This window comes from Pristis pectinata, chromosome 5, assembly GCF_009764475.1.
Source record: "Pristis pectinata isolate sPriPec2 chromosome 5, sPriPec2.1.pri, whole genome shotgun sequence".
NCBI lineage: Eukaryota > Metazoa > Chordata > Chondrichthyes > Rhinopristiformes > Pristidae > Pristis > Pristis pectinata.
In genome coordinates, this window is record NC_067409.1 from 52,305,701 (window position 1) to 52,331,729 (window position 26,029).

General features: G+C 39.0%; 1 protein-coding gene across 1 annotated transcript in view; it reads left to right on the top strand.

The window, feature by feature from the left end:
• Positions 1-26,029, top strand: part of LOC127570336 (band 4.1-like protein 4B) — a 222,690-nt gene that overhangs the window by 82,126 nt on the left and 114,535 nt on the right. The window contains exons 2-6 of the mRNA XM_052015785.1: positions 1,788-1,892; positions 17,540-17,582; positions 17,787-17,865; positions 22,890-22,934; positions 23,244-23,296. Coding sequence (XP_051871745.1) covers positions 1,788-1,892; positions 17,540-17,582; positions 17,787-17,865; positions 22,890-22,934; positions 23,244-23,296 — 325 coding nt within the window. The remainder of the gene's footprint in view (positions 1-1,787; positions 1,893-17,539; positions 17,583-17,786; positions 17,866-22,889; positions 22,935-23,243; positions 23,297-26,029) is intronic.

Below are 26,029 nucleotides of genomic sequence, written 5' to 3' on the forward strand. Positions count from 1 at the left end.
GAGGCTGCTACAGCAGCCATGCCTGGAGCTTGATTAGTGCACACAGCCACAAATGGGAATCAGCACGCTGTGTATTGGATCAAGATCACAAACTGCATTCTTTTGTGAAGACAGATGCACAGTACTCATTCTTTACTTTAGCCATACCTTCTACCTTAGCAAGAAAATTTCCTTTAATTGTCCTCTGTTGACCACATAATTCCTTTAAAGATAATTTGTGTTTTTTAAAAAGATTTTTGGGTCTCCTTTTATTTTGTTTACTATTTTCAGACACTACTTTTGCCCTTCAGTTTCTCCCTGCGCTGACTGTGCTGGCAAGTTTTCTACTGAATTCTACTCTGCCATTTATGAGATTCACTTTCTCCCCATTTTTCAGATTCTGAGCTTGCAGTTATGCTACTGAAATAACTCTAGAAAATTATATGTAATCAGCACCCCAGCTTATTTAGAACACATAGGTAGCCAGAAGACATTATTGAAAAATCCCGACCATGCAGTTCATGAAGTTGGGCATTCAGCTCAGCTTTTTAAATCAGAGGATGTGCATGACCTTAAATACAGATACTTAAAAAGAAATGTAGTGGGGTTTTCAAATGGCATAAATAGTGATAAATGAATTTAGTGTGGTCTTTACTGCAGAGTAATTTCATTAAGTAACTTGAAATGTCATCATCAGTACTGTAACTGTAACAACAGTTTGAAATTATATAAGTTTTTAACATATGAAAAACATGACCAAAATATGGTAAGCTTTAAGCAGTTTCTCAAAAGAGAGAGGAGAAGATTTGGGGCAGCAATTTCAGATGGCTAAGGTACTGCCCTTCATAGCAGAGAAATGGAAGTGGGGATATACAAGACCCCACTGTTCCTTGAATGTTATGAGGCTGGCATGTTCTGGTTAAAAGAAGATTTGATTATTTAAAGATCAAGAGCTGGTGGACGAGGAACCACTGTCCATTGGGCATATGGTAAAAAGAAGTTTGATATCATTTTAGATATGGGCAGCATAGTTTAGTGAACCTAGTTTAGGTAGTGTTGCAGATATTGGACAGTCAGTTGCAAATGGTTTAAGGCAGTGGTGGATTCAGGACCTACTGCAGAGATGAACATTGGCACTTTCCATGACTGGGTCAATTTGAGATCAGAAGCTCAGGATCAAATAGTCAAATATAAGACGTAAATATTGTGAAACGTCATCTTCAGCCTGAGGCTGTGGCAAAGGAATGGCATTATTGTTGTTGGTTGTTGTTCTTCCTCCAGAAGTCATGGTGGAGTAAGAGGACTACGGATTTAGTCTTTCCAGAAAGGAAGTAATTAGTCCTTCCTTCTGTTCTTGCATTTGGTTGCAGAGATGACATTTCATTTTTCTTATTTTGTAGTTGTGGATAATTAATTTCAATGGCTATTGATTGGATCAGTGCAATGAAATCCTTTCTTGTAATTGCAGTGGATAATTCAACATGTTGCCTACACGAAAGTTCAAGTAGACTTGCACACACTATAATAAGATGATGGCGACACCACTGCATCTTGTGCATAACAAGGAGTAGTAGGTGAAATAATTTAGCAACTTTTATGCATAACAATAGAAGACGAGAGTTTAGCCACATCTGTGCAAAAGCTACATAATAAATGTGTATGAATTAATTATTGTACATTTCTCAATGCCTTAGTTATTGCCAGTGCTTAATATCAAGTTTTAATGAGCACTGTTTTAGCTATTTTCTTTTATGTAATTTAATCTTCAAAACAACAACTCAAACTTCATATGCTCTTTATTTTTATAGAAAAATGCAAAAGGTCAAGATCTCTTCGACCAGGTTGTTTACCATTTGGACCTTGTGGAGACAGAATACTTTAGCCTGCAGTTCATGGATGCTTTACAAGTTTCTGTAAGTTATCTTCTGGTGTTTATATTAAAGGATAAAATTTGGTTCCCCCAGGTCATGTCAAAGCAATTTTTGACATTTGCTATGGGATTCAGAAAGGTGGTATGGTAGAATTTAAATTGGACTGATTTTAAAAAAACTGAATTTGTAGTTTTTACTAATGTTTCTTTGTGGAATGAGAGAGAAAAGATCCAAAAATACCAACTCAATACTCGGCAAAGCTGACTAACAGCTTCATGATATTATGTGGTCATACTTTTTTTACAGGTGAAAACCAACCACAAATTAAATTAGTGCACTGGGCAAGCCCTTCCGTTCCTTCTAACTGATATGCATTAGTCACTGTTCAGGTTACCAGTTCTCTTGACAAGGGAAAATCATGTGGGTAGCTTTGGAGAAGGGGCTTTTTTGATTTCCATTTAAAAGCCCTACACAGGTTTTCTTTGAAATGTCCAGTTTGATGAAAAGTTATGCAGCTGGTTGATGCTCAGTGAGGAAACAAGGTAGTGGCAGCAGAGTAAAAGCATGTTTGAGGGGGATGGGTGGATATGGGGTAGGAAGCGGAGTTGTGTTTTGGCTGTCTTTTGAAGAGCTTCACAGCATCTGGAAGTATTGATGGAGGTGTCAAAGTTGCTAATTCTGATGACCTTCACTGGGGAAACCAGGGATAGACCATTGTAAATATAGTACAGATGGCAGACTATCAGCTTTCAAATATGAACTCCTGATTTCCTCTGCAAATGCCTACAGCAGGCATATCAAATAATGCCAATCATCAGCTAAAAGTGGCAAAACGGAAGTGGGATTATAAATGAAACCCAATTATATAGACTTAAGATCTGGTATTTTGAAAGCAAACCCCTTTACTGGTTGGACTTCTAATTCAGAAAGCCCCGTCTTATGTGGGTCAGGTGTGCCTACAGAACCGACGAAGGCAGATCCAGGATCTTATTCCAGGAACCAGAGAGAGATTGCTGTGGCTTAGTGGTAGGACAGGGGAAAGGGTTTGTTTTATTGTCCACTGGTTTAAAGTCACAATTGTAAATGGATTCTAAGTATTTCACTTATTTATTAAAGAGCAGACTTTTTGTATATCCAGCTGTCTTTAGTCATGTTTTTAAATATTTGACTGACTGTCAAACCTTAGCTAATACATGTCATAAAAGAAAGCATCACATTGAATGCCACAATGAGAATTATTTTTATCCTTTGTTGTCCGTATCTATTTGAATGCCCTGCTATGTTTGTAGTTTGAGAGACTGCAATTGTGTTAGAGACTCGTGCACCCTAATAAAAGTATTGTACAGTGTTTTGACATGGAAGAAATTCATAAACTTCGGGATGATTATTGGCAAGCTGCCAATCTGTTGGATTGCAGTGATACAAAGAAAGCTGCTGAAGTCAAACTGCTGAAACATGATGGATTATTTATGATGTGGATCCTTATCCAATACACTTAAAGAGCACCTATATTTAAAAATTAAATTATGATGCCTTTCTTAAACTTCATTGAGTGAAGTTCCTGGTAAACCAAGGCTTCACTATCTTTAAGTCAGTAAGTTTGCCCCATGTGTTAATCATAATTCCTCATAAGTGACTAAGTAGCTTTCATCGACTTACTCACACAAAGGGAATTCTGACATGTGAATTTTGGGCTTGAGCCTCCATTCGAAGCTTTTCTTGGGCCTGTGATGCTCCAATAATCTGATTAGGCAGGCAATTTTAGGATATTGGTCTATTAACAAAATGCTGATGGATTTTTTTTGTTGTCCAAATTAGGAAAGTGCATAGAGCAAAAAAAAACTGCAGATGTTTGAAATCTGAAACAATAATGGAGAAGGCCGAAAACACTCAAGCACAAGATCAAGGACCTTGGTCGAAGTTCTTGACCTGAAATATCAACTCTTCTTCTCTTCCCATGGTTGCAGCTTGACTTGCTGAGTGCTTGCAGCATTCTCTATTTTAGTTTAGAATAGTGCCTGGAATAGCAACATGAAATGGGATTTCCTATCATCATGTGGGTTTTGTTGGTCAGGGTGGTTAAAGAGTGTCTGGATAGTTTGTAATATTGGGAAAAGCCAGGATGAAGGCCAAAATACCATTTGAATTTTTTTTAATTCATTAATTGAATGGGGATGTCACTGGAAATGTCAACTTGATAATGGTGAGTTGCCTTCTTGAACCAGTGAAATCTGTGTGTTGTCAGTATTGTTTAGTAGGGGAGTTTCAGAATTTTGACCAAGCAACAATGAAAGATTGGTGATATTTTAACAAGTTTGATGTGACTGTTGATAGAATACACTTTAGCCATTGTGCACCTGCAGTGGAAAGTAGGAACGTTGAAGTTGGTGGATCAGGTGTTTTGTCCTGGATATTATTGAGTTACTTGAGCTTTACTGGAGCTGGACCAAGTTAGACAAGTGTATTTCAGCACACTCCTGATTTGTACTGTCACTTGTGGAAAGATTTTGGGGAATCAAGAAGTGAGTTATCTTTGGTTTGTGATAGAATTGGCTTATTTAGTCATTAATATAAATAAGGCTTTATCAAAGTTTAAGAACTGCATATTCATTATTTCACGTTAGGTGGAGGGATGTCAGCCAGTTTTATCAAAGCCATATTATCATGTGAAGGGAATGACTTCACTGTGATAAGTGAACTGTTTCCCACACAAGGATGCTATGACGTTTATGGCCTTCTGTGCAGTTATGAAAGAATGTATTTGTGAAATGTATATTTTGTGACAAGAGGGATTAAAATGTCAGTTCCCTTCACAATACTTAAGGGACATTCTAGTAATCACAAGTGAGCTAATAACAATAATTTGCCAAAACTGTTGATTTCCATATTGAGGCTCTGGCCTGCAATGTGCCAAGGCAGTTCTTTGAGTTTGCATTGGACTTCATTGGCCAAAGGCAATGAATGGAATAGAGAATTAGTGACAGGTAACTGGAAGCTAAGGTCATTCCTACTGACAGAATGGTAATACAATGAAAGTGGAGGTGTGATTGTATTGAAGAGAAAGTGTCTTGTCTATGTGAGAAAGGTGCAATCAGATGAAAATAAAATGACTTTGTACACAGAAACCTGTTGAATTGCTAACCTTGATGGTGTTTTTTAACTTGATGTCTGGATAAGGTGATGGAGGATGAAAGATTATTAATGATGATAGTTACTGAAGTCGATGTTGCTTTCTTTTATTGAGAATGAAAGGGATTTTGTTTTTCTCTGGAGCTGTGAAGTAGTTTTGTTTACTGAAACAGAGTTAGATTTCACTGATTTGTATGTCTTGTGCCTCTATCAGTTGTGGTGAGGTGTAGTTCAAGACTAGAGGGCCCATTTTTGATTGTTTCGATAGTTCAGTAAAATCATGCTTGAATATGTGGAAAGAATAGGACACTTTTTGCTAGAAATGGCATTGTAAAAATCTATTTTGATCAGGTCTTTGAGTGCTAAGACATATAAGCTGATTAAAAACTTTGCCGGCTGCAGTCAGAACTTGGGTAGAATTGCTTAAACGAGTGGAACAGTATGAGTGTTACACCCCAGTTGAAATGTGCAAGAGGCAGAATATGCATCCAGATAAAACTGTTAAAATTTGGGACAGATTGCTGAACATTGGGCATGAGGACCGATTTGGAAGAAACGTTGCAGGATTATACAGTTTGTTGAATTGGTGATGTGCGCACTAAAAGTAAGTTCTTATTAAAAAAGAAACAGGCATGCATTTAATGTTGTCCAGACATTGGAGGCAGGTGTCTTGCAAGCATCGGAAATGCAACATCACCCAGTGAAAGCACAGAATGTTACCAATATAGGGCCTGGCACCTCTGCATCTTTGAGGAAAGAGTTGAGTCTCCTGAAGGAGAGATGTTATCAATGTGGTAACATACAAGCTAATGATTGCAGACAGTTTGTTTGTCAGAATTGTGGTATCAAGCAAAACAAAGCAAGACCGTAAGAAACTCAAGCAACCAAACTATGTGAAAAATATTTTAGATGTAAACAAGAAGGAAAAGATAATAAACTAGATGGATAGTGTAGACTGTGCATAGTTTGTTGAATTGGTGATGTGTGCACACACATGCATAGATAGTATAGACCAAGTCAGAATTCTATTGAACCTTTCCATGCATGAGTATGCATGGAAAAAGAGCAGATGTCAGTGGAAATTGGTATTGGTACTGCAGAATCAATGATGTGTGGATGGGAATTTAAGCAACGTTAGCCAAATGGTACTCAGGAGGTCAAGGAATCATCCGCCTTCTTTCATACTTGCACTACAAAGAATTACAGTGATGGTGGATGTAAGAAGTTAGACTGACACCATCAAGATCTGTAGAGATTACAGGATAACAATCAACAGAAAAGCAAAGGGAGATGTGTGCTATTTTCTTTGAGCTCCAGGTTTTGGAGTTTGAGGAACTGTTAATGTTACTGCAACCCATCCATAAGACTGGGTGCTGATGGATGGTAAGTTTAAGGAAGTGGTCAACCTGCTGCTCAAGAAAGTGCAGTCAAAGAGGGAATGGGTGATATTCAGACAGACAGAAAAAAAAGTAGGCAGATAGTTCAGAGACACCAGAGGGCTCTTGTTTTCAGTTCTGGAAGTTGATGCAGAGAGGTTTTCCTTGGGGAGTGCAAGTGGAGCCAAGACTAGCAACAAGAGTGGCTCAGCTGTAGGGAAAGGGAGGAAAAAGGTCAAAAGAGCAGTTGTTAGAGGGGATGCTATGGTTGGGGACCAGACAGGCATTTCTGCTGTTGCAGACTTGTTTCCGAGATGTTATGTTGCCTATCCTTTGTCAGCAACAAGGATATCACAAAGCAGCTACAGATAATTACGGAGGTGGAGCATGAATAACCAGAATTTGTGGTTCATTTTGGTACCAGTGATGTAGGAATGACATCCTGCAGGTTGGTTTTAAGAAGTTAGGACTGAGATTAAGAAGCATGATCTCAAAGATGGTCATCTCTGGATTTGTCCTAGTGCTATGTGTCCATGTATAGAAATAGAAGATTATTGCATGGCTGAAGAGGTATTTAGATTTCTGGAGCAGTGGGACCAGTTCTGGGAAAAATGGAATCTGCTCCACAAGAGGGATCAGTATCCTTGGGGCTAGTTTGCTGATGCTGCTTGGGAGTGGCAGGCAAATGGCAAGCTGAACAAAAATTCAGAAGGGACAAGAACAGGACTGTAAATGGAAGCAGAAAATTAATGACGGAGTTTGAAAGGTGGAAAAACCAAAAGCTAAATATATGAAAAGCAGAGTCTATGTGTGCTCAATGGCATGAATGTAAATAAAAGGATATGGAGAATTAAAAGAGATGATGAGCTGAGGGTGCTGATAGCTGCATAGAAGTTGGATATTAGAGTTTTTGTGGAAAAGTGGCTTAAAGAGGGGCAGAGCTGGAAGATTAACGTTACTAGTTAAAGGAATTTTAGAAATGATAGAGGAAAGGATAAGAAGGAGGGGAGGTGGCAATATTTGCAACTCTGAAAATTGACAGTATATTAGAAAGATTATCAAATGAGGCTATATGGATTGAACTAAAGAACGAAAAATAATAAGCAGTCACAATAATGGGAGTGTACTGTAGACAAGCAAGGTAGAACAGATCTATGAACAAATTTCTGATGTCCAAAAGCAGCAGGGCAGTAAGAGTGGAAGATCTCAATTACCCCCATTGACTGGGATATAGTCAATGTAAAAGGGCACAGGATCTCTAAATTCCATTCAGGAAAACTTTATTAGCCAGTATGTAGCAAGCTTACCTAATAAGAGGTTTGGATGCTGAGGTAGGAATGCAATTCTAGATTTAATTTTAGGAAATTAGGTTTGTGCAGGTGCAAGGAGTACTAGTGGGAGAGTAATTTTGTGGTTGTGGTCATAATTCATTTAGATTTAGCATAGATATTGGAAAAGATAATGTTTTTTAAAGATGAATAAGACCAGTTTTACTAGTCCTGAAAGGTGATTCAGCAAGTGTGGATTGGAAACAGCTACTTGATGATAAATCAGATTCTGAGCGATAAGATTCATTTAAAGAGGTTCATGGGGTTGTGTGTAAAGAAGGTCCCACAAATAAAAATGGACCGCTAAATCTAGACTTCCTTGGATGAAAAGATGGATATAGAGTAGAATAATGCAAACAAGAAGGATGCTCCCATGTGAGGCTAGAACTTTGCAGCAGAAAGCTTGTTAGAGTATCAAAGATGTAGGAGTTTATTGTCATATGCACAAGTACATGTATGCACAGGTGTAATGAAAAACTTGCAGCAGCATCACAGGCACAAAGCATCATATAAGCAGCATTCACAAGAAAAACAAACACAATTTTTACAAGAAAGTACACGATTAGAACAAAAAAAAGTCCATGTTTGTGCAAAGTGATCAAAGTCATAGTGGTCATAGTGTTAAACTCTAGTGATTAGGGTTGTGCCAGTTGGTTCAAGAACCAAATGGCTGAAGGGAAGTAGCTGTTCTTGAACCTGGTGGTGTGGGACTTCAGGCTTCTGTACCTCCTGCCCAATGGTAGCTGCAAGATTATGGCATGCCCTGGATGGTGGTAGAGATATTTGATAATGGATATTGCATTCTTGAGGCAGCGCCTCCTGTAGGTACTACTGATGATGGGGAGGGATATGCCCATGATCTATTGGGCAGAGTCCACTACTCTCTGCAGCTTTTTATGTACCTATGTATTCAATTTGCCACACCAGACCATGATGCAGCCAGTCAGGATGCTTACAACAATACATCTGTAGAAGTTTGTTAGAGTGTTTAGTGGCAAGCTGAATCTCCTTAACCTCCTAAGAAAGTAAAGACGCTGACACTCTTTCCTTGTGATTGCATCTATGTGCTTGGCCCAGGACAGGTCATCTGATATGTTAAGGTTGCTGACTCTCCCCACAGCTGATTCCCCAATGTAGACCTGCGCATGTTCACCTTCCTTCCTCTTCCTGAGGTCAATAATCAGCTCTTTCATTTACTGATGTTGAGCGAGAGGTTGTTGTTGCGGCACCACTCAACCAGGTGTCCTATCTCACACTGGTAAGCTGACTCATCGCCATCTGTGATTCATCACAGTGAAATTGAAAGGGAAATTAGGAAAGGAGAGAGAGAATATGAAAAAATATTGTCAAGCAAAAATCAAAGAAAATCCAAAGTACACGAAGGGCAAAAGGATAGTAGGAAGGAGTAAAAGCTATTGGGGGCACAAGAGGCAATCTATGTATGGAGGCTGTTGATGTGGTATTGGTCTTAATGAATAATTTTTCACAAAATACAAGGATGATGCTATAGTTAAGGCAAACAAGATGAAATATTGGATGGGATAAAAATATCAAGTATCAGGAGATTTATCACCTTTGAGAATGGATAAATATTGAAATATACTTGAAATATTGGCTACTTTAAAAAAAATCTAGCAAGGCAGGAAATTGCAGAAGATTTTGAATACAGCTTTTCAATCCTCTACAGCTACAGGACTGGTGCCAAGGGGCACGGACTTTTAGAAATTGGTAGAAGAATTAGAGGGCAGCTGAGGAAATATTTGTTCTACCTAGAGGGATCCAGAACTCTCTGTATGGAAGGCTGGTAGAAACAGAAATCCTCAACACATTTAAACATTATTTGGATGTGCATTTGAAGATCCTTCAGGGTTATAGACCTCATTGCTAGAAGGTGGAATGAGGCTGGGTAGGTTTTTTCTTTAACCAGCACAAGCATGATCGGGCAAATGTCTCCGATGTTGTAAATGTTCTAATATTCTGTAATCTCTGATTTGTTTGCACAGCTAGGAGGACAGATTTGCATAACTGTTGATGTGTCACATGCTATCCTGCATAATTGAGTTGGATAAGGATTAAAAGGAATGCTTAATGATTAATACTTGCCATGGATTGTTCCGAATGGCAGACTTTAGGATGGTACCTGCTCTGTGTATTTTCCATGTGGCAAAAGTCTTCCAGGCATTTTGGGCTACCTGGTTAATATTTTGGTGTCTGGAAAGTCGATGGGAATATGAGAATCTGGAAGGGGAAATCTGATTCCAAGTAGGAGTTCTGTTGAGTGAAGACCAACATGTCTTTACCCTCCTGGAATAGTCCATCTTGATTAATAAATAGATGCTGAAGGACTTCAACTAGGTGATGACAAAGTTAAAGTAGTCTTGGATACAGGTTGTCTAACCTACTTGATAAAGACCTACTTAGGACTTTTAAACTTCTGTGGACGTTTCCTTCCAATTTTAAACAAAGTGTTAGATAACTATATGAGTTGTTAAATCACCAAGGCAATGTGGAAGTGGAAAGGAAAGCAAAAAGTTGCATTCTGAGAATCAAAACAGTTACTTCTCAGTTCAGTTTTTATTCATTTTGATCTAGCGAAGCTGTTATACTGTCATGTGATGCATTACCTTACAAAAGTGGTGTAGATTTATTACATTATTTGGATAATGGAGTTGACCAAGTGATTTGTTTTTTTTTTGTCAAGGTCCTTTTCAAAAGCACAGAATACTGAATCACAACTAGACAAAAAGTCTGGCTATCATCTATGGACTGACAAAGTTCCCGAAGAACTTGTATGAAAGGAAGTTTACGATTTTCAGTAACCATGATCTCAGCAGGGTGTTTTTGGTAAAGTCAAAGGGAGATCTTTGATGGTGGAGATGCAACATTGACTGCACATGAGTATGTTCTGGTATACAAGAGTAGACAGCACAATTAGAATGTGCTTGCACTCTTTTCTCTGCCAGCTGATGCACCTCCATTTGAGACCCCAATATTGGTGAATGTGAGTAATTGCTGCAACAGTTTTCAAGTTGCAACCCAACTTGTTGTTTCTGTGAAAAGATGTGATTTTGCTGCCTTGCAGATGCAAGCGCATTCAGGGTAAATTGGAGGAAGAGGGTGAAGATTGCTATCGTATTACAGGAATAATTACAAGTTGGGCATTCAGAATGGTGTGGCTCTTTGGAGATCAAGAATTGTTCCATTGCAAGCAGAGGTTACAGGAGCAGTTATTCCGAAGCAGTTACATGAAGGATACCCAGGTAAATCTCCTATCAAGTAAGTTGGCAGAAATTTTGTCTGACAGCCAACAACTGGAGGACACTAAAAGAATGTTTGCAGTGTCAAGAATATCACAAGCATTCACAAGTGGCTCCGCTAAACCCATGACCAAACAGTCCTTGGAGGAGGATATATTTTAAATTCATTTCTGGGAGAAATTGATCATAATCATAGTAGACATTGAAAGTGGATAGACGTAGATGCTGCAAGTTCTTTTACATCTCAGGTTTTGACTTCAGTGTTGAGAATGATCTTGGTTACACATGGTCTTTTGTGATGGACAGTGGAAGCAACTTCATCAGTGCTGAATTTGTCAAATTCCTTTTTATCTCAATTTCATCCCCTTCCGTCTTTTTAGTTTGACCTTAACAGACTGAACTGTTTTCTTGCCGTTATATTTGAGGCTGGGTGGAGACGTGCACATGTTTGACTCGAAGGAAGGAAGGAATGGAGTCAGACATGCGTATGGCTCCACCCAGCCTCAAACAGGTTGGCAGGAAAACAGTTCAGAAAGTGAAAGGTGAACTGAGATGCATGAAAGGAAATGAAATCAAGACTAAAGTTGTGCATTTCTTTATTTCATGACTGGACACAAAAAAATGTAAGGAGCATGCTGTTACTGAAGGACAGATCTGTCAGAATGCATTTGAATTTGATGTAGCAAGACCTTAGTGGTGCTGTATGTTCTAAACAAGAAAAAACAGAGCTCATGATCATCAGTTTGAAGTTAATGGCCCAATGTTTGTACAAGGTGTCATATGAGGAATCTCATTATCAGAAAGCATCATTGATTGCAGTGGACCAGTTTCATCTGTGGTTTGTTTGGATGTTAGCCATGTGATGAAGCATCAAGACCACAAGGCATCATTCATTATAATATCAAATGAACTACTGAAAATTTTCTGGAATTGGAACTGAAAGTTTACTCACTTTCTACATAAATGGATGTTGTGAAAGACACATCTCAGAAATATTACCGTGTATTGATGATGATGTAGTTCTTCTTGGGTTTAGGCATGATTTGCTTCCTCTCCATTTTTATGGGTTCTGAGGGATCTGCAGATTCAACCAAAGATTAAGCAGGAGGTGATTGACAGAACACCCACTGGTTAGTATGGGTGGCGGTGTACTATTTTTGCCATTTCTGCTGGATTTCCAACTGCTTTCACGGAAGAGACTCTTAAGTTCTCAGTTCCATCCAAGATGCTCACTCTCCTTTTTAATCGGTTATTGTTCTTGTATTCCAGTGAGTCAGAGAAGATGCTGCATTTTTCTTTTTGGGAATTCTTTGAGAACATCCTGGAATCATTTCTTCCTGAAAAGCTCTTGCCAAAGCGAAACTCAGAATAGAGAGTACCTGTCTTGGGAGTCTGGTGCCAGGCATGTCTGTGACTTGCCCATCAAGTCAGCTTTGTGGAATTAGACCCTCAATGCTGGTGATATTGATTTGGGAGAGGATGTTGATGTTGATTTGTTTATCCTGCTAATTGATATGGAGGTTTTGTGATATCTCTGCAGTGCTTTGAGGTGTCTGTTGTAGGTCCTATATGTCTCTGGTGCATACTGGGAGTACACAGGATGGCAAGATCACTACTGCCTGTAGAACATGAACATTTTACTGGGTTTGTGGATGTGATCTCGTCATTCACAGTGAGCTAGGAAATTACCAGGTAGATTGAACTTGTAAACATGGGAATGCTGACTTTGCAGTTCCAGTGGTTGTAATTTTTAAATTTGTTTTACATATGTTATTTCATCAATGTTAATGAGGAAGAGATGTGATAATCCTTTTAAGAGACAATGTTCCTTTAAGAGATATGATATTGTAATCAACCCCCTCTAGTAATTGGATGACATAAATATAAAATAGCTTCACACACAGAAACACTTGTTAAACCACTAATCTGCACCTGTGTGTTTTAGTCCATGAATGGATTGACAGAGTGGTACTATTATGATGCATCTTGCCAAGAAGCTCGGTGTCCCCCCATTGGACAGAATATGTGAATTGTACTCAGCATGTCAGACATCAGTTGTGAAGAGAAACAGTTAATATTTTGTCGATGACCTTTCAGCAAAATTGATGAAAGGTCATTGACCTGAAACATTAACTCTGATTCTCATTCCACAAGTGCTGCCTATGCTGTTGAGTATTTACAGCATCCTCTAGGCAATGTCAGATTTTCAGCACCTGCAGTATTTTGTTTTCAACTTCTCCTGTCCTTGAGCATCTCATCCCTAGGTCCCAGATTCAGGGCCCAGCATTGGTTATGCCCCAGGGATCAGAGCAGATGCTAGGGGAGGGTAGCTAGGGGAGGGGTCAGTGGAGTCCAACCTCTGTCTACAGCCACATCCTCCTGGTCTCCATATGCTTTACTACCCAGTGATGTCATATGCTGCTTCTTTTAATCTTTTAAGCAGCAGGGGCTGTCCTAGGAATATTGTTGGTAAGCCTTCAGAAAGGGAAGCTAATGGAGCATGCGGTCAGAGCAAATGGAAGTAGATCTCATCAGGTTGTGGGGACTGGAAGTGCTGGCTCATTAAAGAACCATATGCAACTCCAGACTCTTGTTGCTGACACCAGCTCTGCAGGCTTTTACAAAGTAAAAATTGGTAAGAACAATTTCAAAAGAAACCAATAATTTTATCCCTATATATGCAAATCTCTAAAGGTAAATTGGTATATTGCTTTGAAATGTAACATCCAGTGAAGCTTCCATCAGGTTCGGGCCTTGATCTTGCCCATTACTCTGTTTTTTTTAACTGAGGCATGTTTATTGAACCTTTTAGCTGGCATTCTGGTGCATATTTTGCGACAAGTCTCAATGACCTTCACCCCTGTATTTGTTTACTTCAGTTCATTCCCAATTAAGAAACACCTTGATTTTAAAATTCCTATCTTTGTTTTCAAATGTTTCCATGGATTTGCTTCTCTCTCTCTTTCTCATTGCATACATCCCTTAAAATCTTCTGAGATATTTACTATACTTCTCCAGTTCCAGCCATTTAATCAGTACACCATCAGCAACACGATAAGCCTTCAGCTGTCAGGCCATAAATTCTGTGATTCTCTTCCCAAAACCCTCTGCCCTCTAATCCTTTCCATCTTTTAAGTTTTTTTTTAGAAATTACCATTTTGACCAAGATATTGGTCATCTGCCCAATGGTTCAATGTCATTTTAGTATCGATAATGTTCTCCAGAAGTGTTTTGGGGTGTTCTATTTTGTAAACTTTATAAAAATGCAAGAAATGCAAGTTATTTAAATAATAATTTAAGTATTTCATTTTGCTTCATGATCATTATTTACAGTTGTTTAGGTCGATAATTGCAGGAATCTGTTATTTGAATAATTCAAGGTTGGAGATGATAAATTTCCTTTTATTACTTCATCCAATTCCCAGAACACTCGCATTACTCCAAAGATCATTTCAATAAAGTCATTGGGGTCATACAGCATGAAAGCAGGCTCTTCTGCCCAACTGGCCCATGCCGACCAAGATACCAACCAAGCTAGTCCCATTTGCCAGCATTTGACTCATAACCTTCCAAACCTTTCCACTCCACATACCTGTCCAACTGTCTCTTAAAAGTTGTTATTGTACCTGCCTCAACCACTTCCTCTGGCAGCTCATTCCACAGAGAAACCACCCTTTGTGTAAAAATAAAGTTGCCCCTCGTGTTCCTCTTAAATCTTTCCCCTCTCACTATAAGGCTATGCCCTCTTGTTCTTGATACCCCAACTCTGGGGAAAAAGACTGAGTGCATTCTCCCTATTTATGCCCCTCATGATTTTATACACCTCTATAAGATCACCTCTCAGTCTCCTACACTCTAAGGAATAAAGTCCTAGCCTATCCAACCTCTCCCTATAACTCAGTAAGATATCTTTATTAGTCACGTACATTGAAACAAACAGTGAAATGCATCTTTTTGCATTGAGTGTTTTGGGGGCAGCCCACAAGTGTTGTCACCCTTCCGGTGCCAGCATAGCACGCCCACAACTTCCTAACCTGTACATCTTTGGAATGTGGAAGGAAACGGGAGCACCCAGAGGAAACCCACGCAGACACAGGGAGAATGTACAAACTCCTTACAGACAGCAGCCTGAATTGAACCCGGGCCGCTGGCACTGTAATAGTGTTACGCTAACCACTACATTACCATGCCTGCCCTCAAGTCCCGGAAGCATTCTTATAAATCCTTTCTGCACTTTTTCCAGTTTAATAACATCTTTCCTATAGCAGGGCGACCAAGACTGAACACAATACTCCAGCCTCACCAGTGTCCTGTACAACTGCACCATGACTTCCTAACTTCTATACTCAATGCCCTGACTTATGAAGGGCAGCGTGCCAAAAGCCATCTTCATCACCCTGTCTACGTGTGACTCCACTTTCAGTGAACCATGTACTTATACTCTAAGGTCCCTCTGTTCTACAGCACTCCCCAGGACCCTGCCTTTCACTGTGGAAGTCCTATCTGGATTTGACTTTCCAAAATGCAACACCTTGCACTGATCCGAATTAAACTCCATTTCCCATTCCTCGGCCCACTTACTAAGCTGATCAAGATCCCCCTGTAATTTTTGATAACCTTTTCATTGTCCACTATTACCACCTATTTTAGTATCATTTGCAAACTTACTAACCATGCCTTGTATATTCTTATCCAAATCGTTGATATAGATACAAACAACAATGGGCCCAGCACTGACCCCTGAGACACACCACTAGTCACAGGCCTCCAGTTGGAGAAACAACCTTGTACCATCACCTTCTGCTTTCTACCATCAAGGCAATTGTGTATCCAATTAGCCAGCTCTTCCTGGATTCCATGTGATCTAACCTTCCAGAGCAGCCTACAATGTGGAACCTTATCAAAGGCCTTACTGAAGTCTGTACAAACCATGTCTACCACCCTACCCTCATCAACTTTCTTGGTCACCTCATCAAAAAAACTCAGTCAAGTTAGTAAGACGTGATCTCCCACGCACAAAGCCATGCTGACCAACCCTCATCAACCCCTGTCTTTCCAGATCCCTCAGAATCCTCTCCAGTAACTTACCTAACACAGATGTTAGACTTACTGGCCTATAGTTCCCAGGTTTTTCTTTGCCACCCTTAAATAAAAGCACAACATTTGCTACCCTGCAGTCTACCGGCACCTCACCTGTGGTTAATGATGGTGCAAGTATCTCAGGCAGGGCTCCCACAATTTCTTCTCTAGCCTCCCCACGGTGTTCTTGGATAAACCTGATCAGGCCCTGGAGATTTGTCTACCTTCATACCTTTTAAGACATCCAGTACCACCTCCGCTGTAATGCGGACTATCCCCAAGACCTCCCCATTTACTTTTCCTAATTCCAAAGTCGTCTTGTCTTTCTCCACGGTAAAATCAGAGAAGAAAAGTGATTGTGCAAGTTTACATTTCTCTTTCCCTGTTACACTTCCATGCATAAAACATTTAAAAAGGAGCAGCTCAGTTTTCAAGTTAAAATGGGAAGAATTTCATCTGTTACCAGAAACCAGTTGGAAAGAAGCATGCCAGCATCAATAAAGATGTGTTAATATTTTGCTGATATATGGAAAGCTGATGAAATGTAATTTTGGAAATGGAATTAACTGGGGAAAAAGATTCTGAAATGCATTTCGGATGGAAGTATGCATTTATTAGCTTGTGACTTTAATCTATTTTGATGTTGGTATAGTGAGGTAAGAACTCCTTTAAGATAATAGGACATCAACGTGCTTTGCACATTTGCTGGAGGTCAAACTGAAATAATATAGGATAATAACACCTCAGATATTGAGAACTTATGAAGTTCAATTTCAGCCTTCTATGCATTTCTGATTTTAACTGCCAGTAGTTGTGCTCTCTGTTACTAAGCTTTGAAACTTCAGAGCAACAATTCTGACACTTTCTTCTCTCAGATGCTCCTAAAAACATCTCTTTTTGGCCAAGCACTTGGTCATCTGTTTTGAGATCAATTTTAATATCAAATTTGATTTTTTAAAATTTGTTTGATGACTCATAGTGTTAGGGGTGGTTCATAATATTAGAGGTGTTATATAAATACAAGTTGCTATTGCTGTAATCCTTTAGAGTATGACATTTGCAAAAATTTAGTCCACTCTGCACATTCTTTCAAGTGTCTATAGATTGAGTAGTTGTATCTTGAAACTTGGGAAATCTGCTCCGTATGTGTGAGTCTCCATTCTCACACCATCAGTGCAACAAGAAATTTTATCAAAAGCTAAAAGTTACAATTTGCAATAAAAACAGAGAATGCTGGAAATATTCAGCAGGTGAGGCAGCATCCACAGAAAGAGATACAGTTGACATTTCAGATTGGTAACCTCTGGACAAAACTGATCTGCTGAGTATTTCCAGCATTCTCAGTAGTTTTTACAGATAATAATCCCTAATATTAGTAAAGGAAATGTTTGTTTTTATGCTCTAAATTAAGGAAGAATCTTTGGAATTTAGGTTTAAACCAATTTTGTTTACTAAGAAGAATTGCATCTATACTGACGTGTTTGTGATATACATAACAACCTGTCTTTTTATTTGAACAGCACTGGTTAGACCATACAAAACTCATCAAGAAACAAATGAAAAGTAAGTACCTGTTGTGAACACAGCAATGTCTTCAACGTTCTGTATATTGTATTTGTATTGATTGGGATCCCTTATCTAAACAAAAATCTATTATTTGATAAAAATTTTACATGATGTAATATAAATATTTTGCAATAAAGTATTTGATAAATCTGATTTAACATCATGGTCTGACATGGAAAATAATATATTTACTTTTCCCAGTTGGACCTCCTTACTGCTTACACTTCAGAATAAAATTCTATTCCTCTGAACCAAACAATCTCCGTGAAGAGTTTACAAGGTAGGAATGTGGTGTAGAAATGATAATTATAGTAAATAGCAGGAAGTTTTACCTTTCAAAAATTATAATTACTTTAAGGATGTGATTGATCTTGGTAATTATTGCTTATCCATGTTGTCATAAGATCATTGAGAATCAACCTTGTAGGAGGAGACTCTGAACCAGACTGTGAGTAACAGATTTCCTTTCTTGAAGATCAGTAGTGAGCCCTTTGGGTTTTTAGAAACAATTCAACAGCTGTCATAGTCACTTTTTCTGGTCATAGTTCAGAAATTATGAGATTTAGTAAATTCACTAGCGAACTGCTGTGGATGATGTGAGCATTCTGGTAGATGGCTCATTCTGTATTATAATTACTAGGCCACCAAATCCATATAATACTCTCAAGAGACACAAATTTTGGATCCAGTAAATATATTTTACACCTCAGTACCTATTAACCTTTAATATTAATATTTTGTTAAAAAGACGTTCTCTATCTCTTTCTCTTGTAATTTTTCATTCTTTTGCATTTGCGCTCTCTTATTTATCTTCAACATCCCTCTCCTGCATTCCTACCTTCTGGCCATTGTTAGTAAAAGTGTACTTGTAATCTTGGAAAGAGAATATGCTCATATTATTTCTCAAAATTTGGATCACAGAGCACGACACTGTCCTGAAATATCAAGACGTGATATTTATGCCAACACGATGTCTTTTTTTTTCATTTTTCCGCTCCCTTTCCCCATTCGTATTATCACTCTATGCATTGGACAAGTGCTTTTCTCCAACTGGCATTGTGAATTGGGGAACCTGCCATCACCTAACATTTTTACCTGTTTTGATTGATCTCTTTATACGTGTTAAGGACTCTCGCCAACATTCAACAGAAGTTCACCATTCAGCTCCTCCACGTTGTTCCATTATTCAGTTAGATTAGATCTGTATCTTAAATCTATTTATCCGCCTCTAATCCTTATCCATTGACTTTCTCACTGAACAAAAGCCCATTAACCTTGATTTTGAAGAGTTAACTTTACATGTAGAATTTTAAGGTAAAATGTTCTTCTTTTCCACTATTAAAAAGGAAAGTGCTTCCTTACTTCTCTGCTAAATATTCTAATGCTCATACTGAAGGTGACACATTGGTACAGGGGGTAGAGCTGTTGCTTCATATCTCCAGCAACTCAGATTCAATCCTTACTTCTAGTGCTGACTGTATGGAGTTTGCATATTCTCCCAATGACAGCATGTGTTCCCCCCACTTCCACTCCTCCCCCCCCCCCCCCCCCCCCCCAGTTGCTTCAGTTTCCTCCAACATCCCAAAGACATGCTGGTTGGTAGGTGAATTGCCTACTGAAGATTACCTTGAGTATGGGTAGGTGATAAAAAATTTAGGCTAGAGTCAATGGTTATGTGAGAAAGAAAGGGCTACAAGAAAGTAATTGGTGAACTGGGATTAATGGGATAACTCTGAGAACTATATAGACTCAATGGGCTTAATGGCTTCCTAAATCATAAAGAAATACGAAAATTAAAATCATGTCACTGAATTCCATCAGTAAAGAAATGGTTTTACAATATTTATCTTACTGTATGACATTATTTGAAAGTTTAGTTCATTCCACAACCTACTAACCTCAAAGGAATATCTAACAAGTTCACACAACCTCTCAAATTAAGTTAACTTTTTAAACCCTGGTATCATGAATTAATCTGGATTGTACTCCTTCCAAGAGGTATTCTTTGAATGCAGTGCTCCAAATGGGGTTCACTTAAGGCTTTCTTCAACCAAATGATCAATTCCACCATATTGTTTTCCACTCCTCCATTCCTCTAATAATTAATATCCAGTACATAGAACAGTACAGCAAAGCAACAGGACCTTTGGCCCACCATGTTTGGACCAACCTTGATGCTAATCTAACTAATCCCATCTGCCTGCACATGGTCCGAATCCCTCTATTCCCTGCCTGTTCAGCTGTCTGTCTAAATGCCTCTTAAATGTTGCTGTTGTATCTGCTTCTTTCACCTCACCTCACATGTTCTGGGCATCTACCGCTCTTTGTGTAAGATAAAAAAACTTGCCTTGTAAATCTCGTTTTAAATTCTCCCCCCTCACCTTAAACTTCTGCCCTACAGTATTTGACATTTCAACCCTGGGAAAAAGACTCTGATTACCCACCCTCTCTATATTATATACTTCTATCAGGTCATCCCTCAGCCTCCGACAGTTCAGAGAAAACAATCCAAGTTTGTCCAATCTCTCATAGCTAATACTGTCTACTGTCTGGTGAACATCTTCTGCACCATCTACAAAGCCTCCATGTCCTTCCTGTAATGCAGCCACCAGAACTGTACACCAAGTTTGGCCTAAAAAGTTTTATACAGCTGCAAATTCAAGGGTCCTAAGGGTCCTGCCATTTACTGGATACCTTCCTCTTATATTTGACCTCCCAAAGTGCAACACTTTGCATTAGGCTTGATTAAACTCCATCTGCCATTTCTCTGCTCACATTTCCAACTAGTCTGAATCCTTTGACGTCCTTCCTCACTATCCACAACTCCGCCAGTTCTTGTGTTATCTACTGATTGGCCCATCTACATTTTCCTCCAAATCAATTATATCACCAGCCACAGAGGTCCCAGCACTAATCCTTGCAGAACACCATTGGTCACAGACCTCCTGTCAGGAAAAATCCCCTCCACCACTACCCTCTATGGCCAAGCCAATTTTGAATCCAATCTGGCAAGACTCCATCAATCCCTTGTGCCTGCATCTTCTGGATCGGTCAACCATGAGGGAGCTTGTTGAAATATTTACTAAAGTCCATGTGAAAAAACATCCACAGCCCTACCCTCATCAATCATCTTTGTCACCTCCTTTTAAAAAAAACTCAATCAAGTTTGTAAGACATGACCTTCCCTGCACAAAGCTATACTGGCTATCCCTAATAAGTTTATGCTTTTCCAGATGCGAGTAGATCCTAACCCAAAGAAATCTCTCCAATAATTTCCTGACTGTAAGGCTAACTAGCATATAATTTCCTGGTTTGTCTCTGCTGCCCTTTTTAAATGGAGGAACAACATTGGCTATTCCTCTGGGACCTCGCATGTGGCAAAGAGGATACAAAAATCTCTGTTGAAGCCTCAGCAATCTCCTCTTTTTCCTTTCTCAATAACCTTGGATAGATCCCATCAGGCCCTGGGGATTTAATGCTCTTCAAGGGACCCATCACCACCACCTTCTTGATATCAACGTGCCCTAGAGTATCAGCATACCCCTCCCTGATCTCGCAACACTCCATGTCCTTCTCATTGGTGAATACTGAAGGGAAGTACTTGTCCAGAACCTCACTCAATTCCTTTGGCTCCAGGCATAAATTCCCTCCTTTGTCTTTGAGTGGTCCTGTCCTCTCCATAATTACCCTCTTGTTTTTAATGTATGTATGAAATGCCTTGAGATTCTCTTTAATCCTGCTTGCCAAGGACATTTCATGGCCCCTTTTAGCATTCCTGGTCCCTTGCTTGAGCTCTTTCCTGCCTCCCTTATATTCCTCAAAGGCCCTGACCAATTTCAGCTTCCTAAACTCTACATATGCTTCCTTTTTCTATTTGACTAAATTTGTCAATCTTGCCATCCTTGTCGTTTTTCCTCACAGAAGAACATGTTGGTCCAAAATTCTGACCAGCTAGCCTTTGTCACATGGACTTGGCCAATAACAGCTGCTCCCAATCTATTCTCCCCAGTTCTTGCCTAACACTGTTGTAATTAGCCTTCCCCCAATTTAACAATTCCCCTGAGGTCCAGTCTTGTCCTTATCCATAACTATCTGAAAACTTATGGAGTTATGATCACCGTTCCCAAAGTGCTCTCCCACTGAAATTCTGATCACCTCTCCAGGCTCAATTCCTAATACTAGGTCAAGTATGGCCTCTTCCCTGGTCAGATTATCTAGATACGATGTCAAAACTCCCTCCTGGATGCACCTAACAAATTAATTTTTTGCACATTTACTTGAGTGTTCTATATATTGTGGTATCAATGTAAATGACTGTAGTTAAGTACAACCTTTAACAGTGTTAGCAATTGTTTTTCCTTCATGTATAAAGTTGTGAAATTTTCAGTTTTGTAACCTAGACTATTATTTTGTTTCTCATAATCAGCTGACTTTTTTATTACACATGCACCAATATGGAACAAATAATTCTTCATCCTTAAATTTGTCCACCATTTAATAATGAGACAGGACAAAGCTGTGGTCAGCAAAAAGTTGAAGTAATATCTTAAAGATCAGCTACTATCTCCCCTTTCTCACCTGAATCCACTTATTCCTTGCCAACCCTTGCTTCACCCCTTCCCCTCACCTCTTTATACTGGCTATCACCCCTCTCTCCAGATGAAGGGTCTCGACGCAAAATGTCAACTGTCCATTTTGATCCACAGATGCTGCCTGACTCGCTGAGTTCCTCCAGCAGTTTTTTTTTTGCTCCAGATTCCAGCATCTGCAGTCTCTTGTAACTCCTCTTAAAGATCCTTGTTTTCTTGTTGAAGACTTAAGTCTAATCTTAGCCTTGTATACAGAAAGGCTATAAATTGCTGTGCTTTGCTATTACAATGTATTCCATCGTCTGAACTCCCTGGTTGGATTCTGCCTTGTAATTGCTCCATTGTATCCATTATATTCTGAAACACTAACTGGTATAATAATCTGAAATAATGACATAAATTACTGAAAATGCACAGCAGGTAAGTCAGTGAAGTCAAACCTGTGTGTGTTTCCAACAGTTTTGTTCCTCGTTTCATGCTTCTGCAATTTTCTTTTATATGTGAATTAAAATGCTCTCAGCTTGAATATTTAATATTATGTATATAATTTGCTATATAATTTTAGTTACTGTTTTGAAGTTAAATCCATTTACAACCATACAAAATGCTGTATAATGGATGAAAGTGTGATTATTTTACTTAGAACAGGAAGATACCACAAAATATGGTGGAGAAATGACTCTTCTGCTTTAACTGACATTGCATTATTTTTCAGATACCTCTTTGTGTTGCAACTTAGACAAGATATTCTCTCTGGCAAGTAAGTTGATGTCACAGTTGATTCCAAAAAATACAATCTATTTAAGTAACTGATTCCTGTATATCTTGTATTCAGCTAATCATTTTCTAGCTATTGTTGCAAGAACAAGTATATCAAAAGATCTGAGTGCATTTAACTCCATTAAACTAAATTGGTCAATTTCTTAATGTAGCTGCTGACATTTTCAATTGAGATACTGATTGAGAGAAACCTTCAATGTAGTTAGTCTTTGAACAATTGTGGTGTAATGTAGCTATGTAATAAGATCCAAATGTACTCTAACTCGCTGTTTATTGCTATTTCTTGCAGATTGAAATGCCCTTATGAAATTGGTGTAGAACTAGCTGCTTATTGTCTTCAAGGTAAGTGGGAAGTCACTTCTTGAGAATAGGGATGAATTTTCTTCCTACTTTTCAATGTAGCTCTTTAAACAGTCTTTAATAGAATTATTTCAGCAATACAACTTCTGCCTCATTTACAGTATTAAAGCATAGTAAATATTGTAAAAATTCACAGTTAATAACAGCTTATCATGAAGGAGTTGCATCTTGTAATGAGTAGCTCTTGATTGAGGCCACTGAAGTGTTTTAATCCATGATGGTATGATTATAAAATGAAAAGGACAACAATTTAAAATGAGTATTAGTTAAAATATATAGTGTAGTTATTCACAAAACTAAGCTGACAACTGCTGAATATTCTTATTGATGGATACTCGACAAGAATCCCTGTTTGGTTAAGTTTGGCTCCAAAGTTAAAGAAAATAACTGAAGCTTTGGTTGACAAATTGATCCAGTAGTTGTGACACCAGAGAATCTTAAATTGGCCATTTACGAGAAATTTACAACCAACTATTTGCCACCACTGATGAAGATTGTTCTGACGAAGATCAAGTAAAGATTGTGCTTTGTGTACCATCATTATCTTTATTAGTAGAAAGTTGATTGAATAATTTTCATAGAAGAATCAAAAGAATCGTAGAAACATACAGCCAGAAATGGGCTCTTTTGTCCCACCTCGTCCATGCTGACCATAATTCTCACTATACTAATCCCATTTGCCCGGATTAGGCCCATATTCCCCTACGCCTTTCCTATCCAAGTACCTGTCGAAACGCCTTGGAAACATTGTAATTGCATCTGCTTCTACCACTTCCATTGGCAGCTCCTTCCAGAATTCACCACTCGCTGTGTGGAAAAGCTTACTCCTCAGATTTCCTTTAAATTTCTACTCTCTCACCTTAAACATGTGCCCTTTAGTTCTAGACTTCCCTGCCCTGAGAAAGAGATCTGACCATATACCTTATCTGTGCTCCTCCTAATTTTATAAATCTCTAACATCATCCTATGTTCCAGTGAGAATAAACCCAGCCTATCCAATCTCTCCTTATAACCACAGCCCTCCATTCCAGGCAACATTCTGGTGAATCTCTTCTGCACTCTCTCTATCCCTATCAGATCCTTCCTGTAGTGTGACGAACAGAACTGTACACAGTACTCCAAGTATGGTCTAACCAATATTCTGTACAACTGCAACACAATGTTCCAATTCTTATCCTCAATGCCTGGGCCTAAAAAGGCAAGCATACCAAGTGTCTTTCTGCTACCTTATCCACCTGTGTTACCGCTTTCGGGGAGCTATGTACTTGCACCCTAAGATCTCTCTGTTGATCTCTCTAAGCTCCTAAGATCTGTGTCATTTACTCTATATGTTCTATCAGAATTTGACCTCTCAAAGTGCATTACCTCATACTTGTCTGGATTAACGTCCATCTGCCACCGCTGTGTCCAATTTTCCAGCCGATCTGTGTCCCACTGCATCCTTAGACCATCTTCTTTGCTATCTACGGCTCCAACAATTTTCAGGTTGCCTACAAATTTATTAATCATACCCCTTACATTCTCATCCAAGTGTTTTATATATATTACAATCAGCAAAGGTCCCTGCACCAATCCCTGCAGTACATCACTCTTTACAGATTTCCAGTCAGAAAAATGCCCATCTACCACTGCCCTCTGCCTCCTGTCACCAAACCATTTTTGGAATCAGTTTGCCAACACACCTCAGATACCTTGTGCCTTAACTTTCTGGACGAGCTTGCTATGCAGACCCTTGTCAAAAGCCTTACCAAAGTCCATGTAAACCACGTCTACTGCTCTGCTTTCATCTTACTTACCTCAAAAAAAATTCAATCAGATTTGTGAGAAGTCATCTACCCTGCACTAAACCGTGTAACCATGTTTACTCTTCCTAATCAATCCTTGCCTTTCCAAGTGAACATAAATACTGTACTTCAGAATCTTCTCCAGTAACTTCCCTACCGCTGATGTAAGATTCACCGGCCTGCAGTTTCCAAGCTCATCCCTACTTTTTGAAGGAGGGGGCAACATTAGCCATCTTCCAGTCTTCTGGTACATTACCCATAGCGAACTAAGATGTAAGAGTCTCTATCAGAGCCTCAGCAGTCTTCTCATTTGCCTCCCTTAGCATCCTGGGGTAGATTCCATCTGGCCGTGGGGATCTATTCTCTCTGATATGCCCTATTATTTCTAGCACTTCCACCTGATACAGATGTGCTCCAGAATATCAGCATACTCCTTCTTTAACTCTCCAGCTTCCATATCCTTTTCCCTGTTGAATATGAATGAGAACTATTCATTTAAGATTTAGTTTGTATCCTCTGGCTCCACATGTAGTTACCCCTCTGGTCTCTGATGGGACATTAATTCCTTGGCTACCCTTTTGCTTCTAATATACTGATAAAAGGTTTTAATCCTACTTGCCAAGGTCATTTCATGGCCCCTTTCTGCCATCATAATTTCTTAAGTTTTCTCCTATATCCTATATAAACCTCAAGTGACTCCTTTGATACCAACTTTCTATACCCTGATTTACACTTCCTTTTTTTCCTGATCAAACTTTCAATATCCTTCTTCAACCAAGGTTCCCTAAAGTTACCGTCTTTGCCTCTTATCTGACTCTGAACTCTTACCACCTCATTTTTAAACACCTCCCACATCAGATGTTATTTTCCTCTCTAGCAGTTGCTCCTAATCTACCTCTACCAGCTCTTGTCTATTGATATCAAAATTCAC